The 13,128-nt window shown below is 40.9% G+C and overlaps 1 protein-coding gene across 3 annotated transcripts in view; it reads right to left on the reverse strand.

Annotated features, from left to right (window-relative positions):
- Positions 1-13,128, reverse strand: part of CUL5 (cullin 5) — a 93,054-nt gene that overhangs the window by 19,570 nt on the left and 60,356 nt on the right. For all 3 annotated transcript variants that reach the window (XM_078059058.1, XM_078059056.1, XM_078059057.1), the window contains 4 exons: positions 12,702-12,795; positions 10,543-10,673; positions 10,197-10,304; positions 4,376-4,440 (listed from right to left, as the gene is read on the reverse strand). In XM_078059058.1, coding sequence (XP_077915184.1) covers positions 4,376-4,440; positions 10,197-10,304; positions 10,543-10,673; positions 12,702-12,795 — 398 coding nt within the window. The remainder of the gene's footprint in view (positions 1-4,375; positions 4,441-10,196; positions 10,305-10,542; positions 10,674-12,701; positions 12,796-13,128) is intronic.

The following is a 13,128-nucleotide window of genomic DNA, read 5'->3' on the forward strand; positions in this document are numbered from 1 at the left end:
GTTTTTCTCTTAATTGATCATAAGTATCTCTACCTTCACAAGCCTGGTAATGTCATACTGACCACTGGGCACTACATATAAAAGCATCAGAGGCACCAGATGATGTCATCTTCCATTAAGATGGAAGTGGGTTCCCGCTCTGTTCTGCTGTGGAGAAGACCAATCACTTTAATCCAATCAGGGGCTGGGTTGAAGTTTTGTTAAGAAACAGTCTACATCTGGTACATCAGCCATTTTTCACAGAGCCCTAATTTCTTTCAGTAGACAATAATATTTAGTGGACTAGATCTGGTGCTAGTTGTGTTCACTGCTTTTGGGGTGTCACTGCTGCTAGGCCCTCTCAGCGGACAAACTTAGAGATGCACATACTCATTTACAACTACAGTGTCTGGCCTTGTTTCTTGTGGATGTATTTCTCATCCTAATGAGGCTCTAATGTAAGTCTGACAACTTAGAATGAACAAGATCCTTGAAAAACACACCTGACCACAACTAAAACTAGGTTAACTAAGAAATCTAAAGAGGATGAACTTGGGATCAACATCTGCGCATAAAGAAAACCCCAGGCCCAGATGGTTTTACTTATGAATTCTATCAAACACGTAAGGAAGAAGTAATACCAATTACACTAATTCTTTTAGAACATACAAAAGGAGGAAGTACTCACAATCCTTACAAAGCCAGCATAATCCTCATACCAGAAAAAGACAAAGACATGACAAAAATGAAAATTATACAGGGCACAAAGACCAGAAAAGAAAGAGGTAAAATCCTTCATGAATATAGATTAAAAAAAAAAAAAAATCTAACCAACATTATTAGCAAACTGAATGCAGGCCTATATAAAAAGAATAATACACATCATAACCAAGTAGAGTTTATCCTAGGAATTCAACCTTGGTTAATTGTTTTTTAAAAAACCAATGTATTTACCCCATCAGAAGAATACAGAAGAAAAACCTTATGATAATTTCAACTCAGAAAAAGCATTTAATAAAAGTCAACACCCATTCATTATCAAAACTTTTAACAAGCTAGAAATAAAAAGCAATCTAATTAAGGGCATATATGAAAAACCCTCAGCTAACTTTGTACTTAGTGATAAAATATTAAAGGTTCCCCCCCAAGCTTGACAAAAAGGACAGGGATGCCCACTTTAACAACTTCTATTCAACAATGTACTTATGATCCTAACCAGTGTAGCAAGGCAAGAAAAAGAAATAAGTCGTATAAAGATCAGAAAGAAGTAAAACTGTCTGTATTCACAGATTACATGATTATTTACATAGAAAACTCTTAAGAAATCTACGAAACAACTACTAGAACTAATACCTTTGACAAGGTAACAGGATATAAAATCAGTATACAAAAATCAACTGTATTTCTATATACTAATAAAATACTAGAACATCAAAAGCGTTCATGGAAAAATAGAACAAAATTAAACTACTCAACTGACTACAGAATACTACTACTCAACTTAGTACAGAACTGTATTAATTACGACTATGTAGTAATGGCCTAAGGATACCCAAATAAATCAATGGAATAAAACAGAGAGCCCAGAAATAAACACATATTTTTAAGTCACTTGATTTTTTACAAAAGGCACCGAAGCAATGCAGTGGGGATGGTAAGTATTTCCAACAAAGGGTGATGAAACCACTTGCTATCCATATGGAAAAGGAAAAAAAATCATTAAATTTAACTCCCTACTTACACTATAATCATTAATTTAAGATGGATCTTAGAACTAAATGTGAAAGCTAAAATTATAAAGCTTACAGAAGAAACAAAAAAGATTATCTTTGTGTCATAGGGGTAGAAATAGACAAAAGTTTTCTAGACGAAACATAAAAAAGCAAAAACCATAAAAGAAAAGCATGTATCTCCCAAAGAGTCTATATACAGAATATCTAAGAACTTTTACAGGTCCCTAATAAAAAGGAATAATGCAGTGGGAAAAAAAAGACAGGCAAAAAAATGGAATACTTTATAAAGCAAAGTATAAGAAGGCCAAATAGTATAAGAAAAAGGGCTCAACAGCCATAGTCATGAGTGAAATGGAATTACAAATGTAACGAGATAATCACTACACACATCTAGAATGACTAAAATTAAACTGACAACACTAAACATTGTTAAAAATGAGGATCAACTGGTACTCCCTTGCTTTACTGGTGGGAGGGTAACGCAGTACAAACACTTGGGAAAACAAACCACTGTGCTTTGCAAAAACATGGATGAATCTCAAAAACACTGTGCTGCACTGAAAGTTTACACACAAAAGTACGTATCGTATGGTTCCATTTACATAAAGTCCTAGATCAGGCAAAAGTCATCTATGTTGAAACAATCACAATGGCTGCCTCGGGAAGGAGGCAGGGGTAGGGCTGACGGAATGGGCATGAGGTAATTCTCAAGGATGATGAACACATGGTACATCCTAACAGGGGTGTAGGCCCATGTGTCAAATCTCACAAAATTGTACACTTAGGATGGATGCTTATGTCAGCATGTAAATTTTATCTGAGAATATAAACCAACACCAAAGTCAATTAATGACTGCATGCTGAAGTGTTCAGGGAGTAAAAGTTACTGGTGCCTGAAACAACTTTTTTAAGATTTTATTTATTTATCTGAGCAAGAGAGAGTGAGCCCGCAAGTGTGTACACAAAGGGGGGAGGGGCAGAGGGAGCAGCAGACTCCTCACTGAGCAAGGAGCCTGATGGGGGACTCAATCCCAAGACCCTGGGATCATGACCTGAGCTGAAGGCAGACGCTTAACAGACAGCCACCCAGGGGCTCCCTGAAACTTCTTTTGAAATCCATTTAAAAAGCTGACTGATGGATGTACAGAGAGATACATATTTGATAAAGCAACATAGTGACAAAAATTTAAAATTTTCATTAAAAAATGCTGGGAGCAGGGGTAAATGAGGAAGACCTTTCTGTATCCATATGAAGAGATTCTGAAGACACAGTGTTTACGTATTTCATACATTTCACAATGTATAAAGAAAAGACAAATGCCTCTTAAACTATGTAAGTTACTATAACACCGTATGACCCAGGTATCTTCCACTGTAATATCACTCAACTTACACAGCTCAAAAAAGACAAAATGAAAATGATTAAAATAAAAAATTCTGAACAATTACTTTTCATTCTTAAGAAAGCTATTTTTCAAGTATTTTAGCATTATATATAAATTTTGTTTAAAAGAGCAATTCTAGGTGCTCAGTTAGGCAGCCAACTTTTGGTTTCAGCTCAGGTCATGATCTCAGGGCTGTGGGATTGAGCCCCACCACCAGTTCTGCACTCAGTAGGGAGTTGGCTGGGATTCTCTCTCTCCCTCTGCCCTTCCCCACTCCATGTGCTCTGTAAAATAAATGATAAATAGATAGCAATTCTCGGGGCATCTGGGTGGCTTAGTCAGTTCAGTGTGTCTGACTCTTGATTTCAGCTCAGGTTATGATCTCAGGGTCCTGGCCTCCAGCCCCACATTGGGGCTCCCTGTTCAGCAGGGAGTCTGCTTGAGTCTCTCTCCCTCCCCCTCTGCCCCTGCCCCCCTCAAGCGCGTGCACGGGCGCACATGCACTCTTTCTCAAGTAAATAAATCTTAAAAAAATATATCAATTTCTAAAAAAAGATTTTATTTATTTGTCAGAGAGAGCAAGCACAAGCAGGGGAGCAGCAGACAGAGGGAGAAGCAGGCTCCTCGCTGAGCAAGGAGCCCGATGTGGGACTCGATCCCAGGACCCTGGGATCATGACCTGAGTCGAAGGCAGAGCTTAACCAACGGAGCTGCCCAGGTGCCCCTAAAATAGCAATTCTTAGCTAGAAATTATATCAAAACATTTTTCCATTTAACCTTTACTGCTTCGTACTACTCTAAAGGTACTATAACTAGCTCAGGTTTATCAATTTTTAAATTTATTATTTATCCATTTTAATTCATTAAATTTTGATTTTTTAAATGGCAATATACTTATATTAAAATTGACTTCCCTCTTTTATTATGGTGAACTGAGTTATATTCTATGCTTTTATATTAAAGTAACTTTAGTGACTAATAAAGAGGAAAAACAATCACGTAGAGATTCTAAAAGATTAAGAACATTTTTCTACTTAAAAAAATAAGATCAACATTTTTTGGTCACCAAAGGAGATAATATGAAATTAAAATTCGAGACAGTTTTTAATATTCAAAGGCAGCAAAAATCATAAAAGTAAAAAAAAAAAAAAAAAAAACCCAGCAACAACAAAAATCAAACCTAACAGATTTAGGAAGATAGAGCACAATGCACACCCAATAACGTATAATACACTCCAAAAAAGTTCAGAATTTTAAACGTGATTTTTAAAAACTTACCCTTTTTGCTTCAAAGGTAATTCAAGTTTAAATATGGTAGCATCATTAACAACTGCTTTATATGCCTGCAAAGAATTTACAATGAAATGAACATTATTTTTAATATTTAAAATACAGTTTGGTATTTTAAAGGTGTCTGCGGCCTGACAGAAGTTTCAAGTGCTGACTTTAGCATGCTCCCTCCCACGTCAGGACCATCATTATTCTCAAGCAGGGTCTCAGCGCTGCCGGACAACCATACCATTCTCCCTGTGCCCGCGCTCTCCCAGAACACACTCACACATCGTCTCTCCCTTCAGCCTCCCACATTTCCTCCCAGAACACACTCACACATCGTCCTTCCCTTCAGCCTCCCACATTTCCTCCCAGAACACACTCACACATCGTCCTTCCCTTCAGCCTCCCACATTTCCTCCCAGAACACACTCACACATCGTCCTTCCCTTCAGCCTCCACATTTCCTCCCAGAACACACTCACACATCGTCCTTCCCTTCAGCCTCCACATTTCCTCCCAGAACACACTCACACATCGTCCTTCCCTTCAGCCTCCACATTTCCTCCCAGAACACACTCACACCTCGTCCTTCCCTTCAGCCTCCCACATTTCCTCCCAGAACACACTCACACATCGTCCTTCCCTTCAGCCTCCCACATTTCCTCCCAGAACACACTCACACATCGTCTCTCCCTTCAGCCTCCCACATTTCCTCCCAGAACACACTCACACATCGTCCTTCCCTTCAGCCTCCACATTTCCTCCCAGAACACACTCACACATCGTCCTTCCCTTCAGCCTCCCACATTTCCTCCCAGAACACACTCACACATCGTCCTTCCCTTCAGCCTCCCACATTTCCTCCCAGAACACACTCACACATCGTCCTTCCCTTCAGCCTCCCACATTTCCTCCCAGAACACACTCACACATCGTCCTTCCCTTCAGCCTCCCACATTTCCTCCCAGAACACACTCACACATCGTCTCTCCCTTCAGCCTCCCACATTTCCTCCCAGAACACACTCACACATCGTCTCTCCCTTCAGCCTCCCACATTTCCTCCCAGAACACACTCACACATCGTCCTTCCCTTCAGCCTCCCACATTTCCTCCCAGAACACACTCACACATCGTCTCTCCCTTCAGCCTCCCACATTTCCTCCCAGAACACACTCACACATTGTCCTTCCCTTCAGCCTCCCACATTTCCTCCCAGAACACACTCACACATCGTCCTTCCCTTCAGCCTCCCACATTTCCTCCCAGAACACACTCACACATCGTCCTTCCGTTCAGCCTCCCACATTTCCTCCCAGAACACACTCACACATCGTCCTTCCCTTCAGCCTCCCACATTTCCTCCCAGAACACACTCACACATCGTCTCTCCCTTCAGCCTCCCACATTTCCTCCCAGAACACACTCACACATCGTCTCTCCCTTCAGCCTCCCACATTTCCTCCCAGAACACACTCACACATCGTCCTTCCCTTCAGCCTCCACATTTCCTCCCAGAACACACTCACACATCGTCCTTCCCTTCAGCCTCCACATTTCCTCCCAGAACACACTCACACCTCGTCCTTCCCTTCAGCCTCCCACATTTCCTCCCAGAACACACTCACACATCGTCCTTCCCTTCAGCCTCCCACATTTCCTCCCAGAACACACTCACACATCGTCTCTCCCTTCAGCCTCCCACATTTCCTCCCAGAACACACTCACACATCGTCCTTCCCTTCAGCCTCCACATTTCCTCCCAGAACACACTCACACATCGTCCTTCCCTTCAGCCTCCCACATTTCCTCCCAGAACACACTCACACATCGTCCTTCCCTTCAGCCTCCCACATTTCCTCCCAGAACACACTCACACATCGTCCTTCCCTTCAGCCTCCCACATTTCCTCCCAGAACACACTCACACATCGTCCTTCCCTTCAGCCTCCCACATTTCCTCCCAGAACACACTCACACATCGTCTCTCCCTTCAGCCTCCCACATTTCCTCCCAGAACACACTCACACATCGTCTCTCCCTTCAGCCTCCCACATTTCCTCCCAGAACACACTCACACATCGTCCTTCCCTTCAGCCTCCCACATTTCCTCCCAGAACACACTCACACATCGTCTCTCCCTTCAGCCTCCCACATTTCCTCCCAGAACACACTCACACATTGTCCTTCCCTTCAGCCTCCCACATTTCCTCCCAGAACACACTCACACATCGTCCTTCCCTTCAGCCTCCCACATTTCCTCCCAGAACACACTCACACATCGTCCTTCCGTTCAGCCTCCCACATTTCCTCCCAGAACACACTCACACATCGTCCTTCCCTTCAGCCTCCCACATTTCCTCCCAGAACACACTCACACATCGTCTCTCCCTTCAGCCTCCCACATTTCCTCCCAGAACACACTCACACATCGTCTCTCCCTTCAGCCTCCCACATTTCCTCCCAGAACACACTCACACATCATCCTTCCCTTCAGCCTCCCACATTTCCTCCCAGAACACACTCACACATCGTCCTTCCCTTCAGCCTCCCACATTTCCTCCCAGAACACACTCACACATCGTCTCTCCCTTCAGCCTCCCACATTTCCTCCCCCAGGGGGACGTGCAGCTGAGGATGTGGCTCCATCTTGCTAATAAAACCAAAGTGAACAGAATTCCTCCGAATTCTCTTGTGTCATCTTTCCCTGTCCACTGTTCTAGGCACACAAACATCGTTATTTAAATCTTAACATTCTCTCTTGCCTTTGCTCACCTCCAGCTCCTGCGTCATTTATCTCCCTAAGCTAAACTTCCTGGACGAGTTACCTAACGCATGGTCTCCATTCCTATTGGAAAAACCCTCCACAACCAGACTTTTGTATCACTGCTCAACCTAATCGTTCTTGCCAAAGTCACTCACAACCTCCATGCAGAAGACAATGCTTAATCCCCACCTCACCAGACACATCAGCAGCATTTTATTTAATTTTTTATTTTTACTTGAGAGAGAGAAAGAAATAACGAGAGAGAGAAATAAATAACGAGAGAGAGAGAGCATGAGCAAGGAGGAGAGAGAGAAGCAGACTCCCCACTGAGCAGGGAGCCCAACGCAGGGCTCAATCCCAGGACCCCAGGATCATGACCTGAGCTGAAGGGAGACGCTTAACCTAAGGCTGAGCCACCCAGGTGCCCCATCAGCAGCATTTTAAACCAGCACATCACGCCCTCCTCCTGAAAGTGCTTTTTCTACGTGTTGTCTACAAAACTGCACTCTCCTGGTCATTCCACTCACTCTGCTCTCTCCTCATGAAAGCCAGTTCTTCATCTTTCTCATAACGAAACTGACGGTGCCCAGGCCAGTCCTTGGATCTCTTCTCTTTCCCATCCTCACTCATTACACTGGTGATCATGGCCAGTGTCAGCACTTTAAATGCCATCCATATGCTAAAGCTCCCAAATTTATTATTTCAGGTCTATTCTCTCCCCTATACACCAAGCTTGACATTGCCACACAGATGTTTAATAAACATTTCAAAGTTAACTTGTCCAAAACTGAGTTCCTAATCTCCTTATGGCCATCGCTCCCAAAACCTGCCTCTCCTATCATCTTCCCCATCTCAGCAAGCATGTGCTTCTAATCGATCAGAACAAAAATCTGAATGTCATCCCTGACTGGTCTCTTTCTATCACATTCTACATCTGATTCATTAGCAAATCTTGTGTAGTTTGTTGTCATAATCAGTATCCAACCAATTTTGATTACCTCTACCAACTATCATTCTGGGCCAAGCCTCCATCATTACTTTCCTGAATTACTTAAATAGGTTCTTAGCCAATATTCTTACTTCTTCTCTTGCCCTCCCTCAGCCTAGTCTTTTTGCAGCAACCAAGAGGTCCTGTTAAAATATAAGTCATATCCATTCTGTTCAAAACCTTCCAATGACTTTCAATCCTACTCAGGGTGAAACTAAATTCCTTACCATGGCTCAGAGTCTTACGTGATCTGGCCTTCTCTTATCTCTGACTTCATTTCCTACTCCTCTCCCCTCACTCGATCCACTCAGGCCACAGTGACCTTTTTCTCTTCTGTTCCTGGAATATGACAAGTAAATTCCTGCCTTACAGCTTTTGCATCTGCTGTCCCCTTTTGCTGGATACTCTTCCCTCAGACAGCCACATGACATTATTTCTTAATCACCCTCTTTTTTTCTTCTTTAATTTTTTTTTTTATTTATTTGACAGAGAGAGAGAGACAGCGAGAGAGGGAACACAAGCAGGGGGAGTGGGAGAGGGAGAAGCAGGCTTCCCACTGAGCAGGGAGCCCGATGTGGGGCTCGATCCCAGGAACCTGGGATCATGACCTGAGCCGAAGGCAGATGCTTAACAACTGAGCCACCCAGGCGCCCCTCTTAATCACTTTCAATCCTGATTCAAGTGCCCCCTGAACGAAACCTTTGCTGGCCACTCCATTTAGTATTTCGAATTAACTCATATTACCTCCATCCTCCCTTAATGCCTTTCCTACTCTCTCTCTCTACCTACCTACCTACCTAAAAATGGAGTGAGAAAAAAAAAACCCTACTAGAGAAAGTTGATGGTCTTTTTAGAGTTACAGAAAGAAAAAAAAAAAATCTAACTTGGGGAATAAGAAAGGTAGATCAAAGTGAAAAAACTGACGCTAATTTCTAGTGATAGATTTATGACATTTAAAAAGATAAAACCTGGGGCACCTGTGTGGCTCAGTCATTAAGTGTCTGCCTTCGGCTCAGGTCATGATCCCAGGGTCTGGGATCGAAACCCGCATCGGGCTCCCTGCTCAGTGGGAAGCCTGCTTCTCCCTCTGCCTCTGCCCCTGCTTGTGTCCCCTTTCTCGCTGTCTCTCTATCAAATAAATAAATAAAATCTTTTAAAAAAAGAAAAGATAAAACCCTGGGGCTCAGCTGGTTAAGCGTCCAACTCTTGATTCCGGCTCAGGTTATGATCTCAGGCTCGTGGGATCGAGCCCTGTGTGGGGCTCTGCGCTCAGTAGGGAGTCTGCTTGGGATTCTCTCTCTCCCTCTCTCCACCTCCCCGCCCCCTCCCCGTGTGCATTCTCTCTAAATTAAAAAAAAAAAAAAATCTTAAGAAGATAAAACCCTAAGGATAATACCATGGTTCCTTATTATCCCATATTAGTAAGGAAGGACAGGAAAAAAAGGTAAGAGAAACAGGATAAATGTGACATGATACCCAGGAGTCCTATGAAAAGGGCAGATGACAGACGAATCAACTCTGCTTGAGGACAGGATGTGGGGGGAGGCAGGGTATCAAGGACGTTCCAGAAGTGTGCTTTGAGGTGGGTCTTAAAGGATGGATGAATAGGAATTCAATATTAAAAAAATATTCTCGAAAAAATGAGGAAGAGAGAAATTTTCTAGCTAGATTCTAGTTTGTAAGCATACCCAATTCTTACAAAAACATGTAACAAACCAAATATAATAAAAACTGTTGTCCTCCAGATAAAAAATCAGAGTTGCGGGCGCCTGGGTGGCTCAGTCGTTAAGCGTCTGCCTTCGGCTCAGGTCGTGATCCCAGGGTCCTGGGATCGAGCCCCGCATCGGGCTCCCTGCACCGCGGGGAAGCCTGCTTCTCCCTCTCCTACTCCCCCTGCTTGTGTTCCCTCTCTCGCTATGTCTCTCTCTGTCAAATAAATAAATAAAATCTTTAAAAAAAAAAAAAAAAATCAGAGTTGCTACATTTTTAGTTTATACTTTAGTAGCATAATGGTGCAAGTTTCTTTTTAAAGTAAATTATGACAATACTGTTAATATACAAGAATATATACCTTATCTCTTGCAGTAAGAAATCGCGGATCATCTTGAAAAGCTTCTTTGACGAGTTTACTAAATCTATTAAATAATGTAAGTAACTGCTCAACGTATTTCTCAGAGTCCTAAAAATAAAATGTTTTATACTCAATTGAGCTTTTTAAAAAGAAAACATACAAAAAAATGAAAAAATATAAACGAAATTTTAATACACTACAGTTCTAAAATTTGGGAATTCTCTGAACTTTTTTCTTGATATTAAAAGGCATTCCAACATTACTGTTTTGTCATCAATTACTATTTTAAATACCCAATCCCGCATTTAAAGAACGACCCTGACACATATCCACCCAGGAAACTTACAGTAGTAATAGTTTCGGCAGCTGCGACCATATCTGCCAGGCCAGCACTAATGATGTGTTCCTCCAAGTCTTTCAACATTGGCTCGATCCCATTGGGAACTTTGTCCATCAATGAAAACATTAAATGTAATTCTGAAGTGACAGAACACACTCATGTCATCATCTCATCCATCAAAATAAATTTCTCTTTGATTTGTATCTTGGGTCTAGAATGCCTAAGATAGTAAAAGTCTGGAGAAATATTAGTTGGAAATTGAGAACCTTAGTAGTATTCTGTGGGTATAATTAAGAGTTGTTATAATAAGTACTATAACTTACTGATCCACCTTCTCTGACAAGATTTATTTTTAAAAGAAACTCTAATTAAAAGTAATCACACACCACAAAACCTAACTCCTCTTAAAAGGTGAGTCATTCGACCTTCAACTCAATGGAATATTTTATTTTTTTAAATTTAAATTCAATTAATTAACATATAACGTATTATTACTTTCAAGGTACAGGTCAGTGATTCCTCAGTCTTATGTAATACCCAGTGCTCATTCCATCACGTGCCCTCCCCAATGCCCATCACCCAGTTACCCCATCCCCCTACCCCCCTTCCCTCCAGCAACCCTCAGTTTGTTTCCTAGGATTAAGAGTCTCTCATGGTTTGTCTCCCTCTCTGATTTTGTCTTGTTTCATTTTCTTCCTCTCTTCCCCTATGATCCTCTGCCTTGTTTCTTAAATTCCAGATATCAGTGAAATCATATGATAATGGAGTATTTTTGTATCTAAGAAGTACAAAAGTTTACTCAGAAGGGTAGTGTATTTTATAAGGTAGATACAATATTGAATACATAGCACCACATCATCAAGTGGCAAAAAAAAAAAAATCACATCATCAGACTGTTCGAAGTGATTATAAAAGTGTATTAGAGATAATAAAAAACTGTATTCATAGGGAATTTTTCAGTTTATAAAAGCACTTTCTCCTGTTATACCATTTTATTGACCTTCACAAAAATCTTACTGCACAGAACTGGTTACCACTAAATAAATTCTTTTGAGGGCGCCTGGGTGGCTCAGTTGGTTAAGCAACTGCCTTCGGTTCAGGTCATGATCCTGGAGTCCCAGGATCAAGTCCCACATGAGGCTCCCTGCTCAGCAGGGAGTCTCCTTCTCCCTCTGACCCTCCTCCCTCTCATGCTATCATTCTCTCTCAAATAAATAAATAAAAATCAAAAAAAAAAAAAATTCTTTTGAAGGGAACCCAACATGGATTTAGAAATAACTCTGTTTGGCCTAGCATACAAAAATCCAAATATTTCATTTATGCCAATGAGCTTTTTACTACAAAATTACAAGTGTATGAACCTAAGTGAACCGAAATACATACTTTAAATGCAACTAGAGATTAAACAGGACCTTTGCAATTATACACAATGAAACCTGGACAGGAACAGACCCAAATGTTAAAATATGGGTATTAAAGAGGGCACGTACTGAATGGAGCACTGGGTGTTATACACAAACAATGAATCATGGAACACTACATCAAAAACTAATGATGTAATGTATGGTGATTAACATAACATAATAAAATAAAATCTTTTTTTAAAAAAGTTATCTCTGTGTAGTTAGAAATATAGGTAACTTTTACCATATTGGTTGTAATGCACTCACAACCTCCCAAAATATAACTTTATTAAGAAAACATATCTGTAATAAAAAAGTACACTTGCAGAAATCTTAAATTATAACATATTTTAGGGGAGAGGGATGAAGATCATTAACATGGACTGTTGTATTACTTTCTAAAAATATTCGCCACAAAGTTCCAACAAAAGTCAAATACCTAGTTCTAGTCTCTCCCAAATGTTTATCATTTAAATGAGTCTTTAAAAGCAGAGCCCTACATCTGAGAACAAACTGAAATCTACCCCCATCCTCTACACACAAGTATAGATACCTAAGAGTGGAATGTTTAAAATGTAAATTTATAACCTTCTTTACAGTACTGCTGTGTTAAATATTTTATCATTTTCTTTAAGCACAGTTTACTGTAACAAATATTACCTACGCAGAAAAGGATGATCTAACAGCAACTTATTAAAAGTAATCGGCTTCAAAGATACCCTCTTAAAAGATTATGAGAACTTTATGTGATGTTTTACCTACTTTCAGTTTCATTTCGCTTGATCATGCCTTGGCACTCTGCTAAGATAGTCTCTTTAAAGGATGTCACCAGGGCATTTACACAGCATTCCATGAGCTGAAATATATCAAAAATTGGTCAAGGCTAATATAAGCACAAACCTACTCCACCCCACTTTGCTTTTTTAGCTCCATAAAACCATACTGTTCAACAACAGCAAAAATTAAGTATAATGAAAGCAGATCTCACTCACCTCTGCCACAGGAGCACTGAAGATGGGTGCTCTACACTAGTTTACCAAGGTATATTTACCCCAAGAAAAAGGCTACAGAACTTATGTTCTCTTTAGAAATTTTAATAGAAGTCCCCAAGGAGGGGAGGAAAAAAACTGAAAAATATACAAAGCAAAATGAAAAAAATAAACTTTGATGAATTCTTATCTGGAGAGAA

The sequence above is a fragment of the Halichoerus grypus genome, chromosome 11 (genome assembly GCF_964656455.1).
Source record: "Halichoerus grypus chromosome 11, mHalGry1.hap1.1, whole genome shotgun sequence".
Lineage (NCBI taxonomy): Eukaryota > Metazoa > Chordata > Mammalia > Carnivora > Phocidae > Halichoerus > Halichoerus grypus.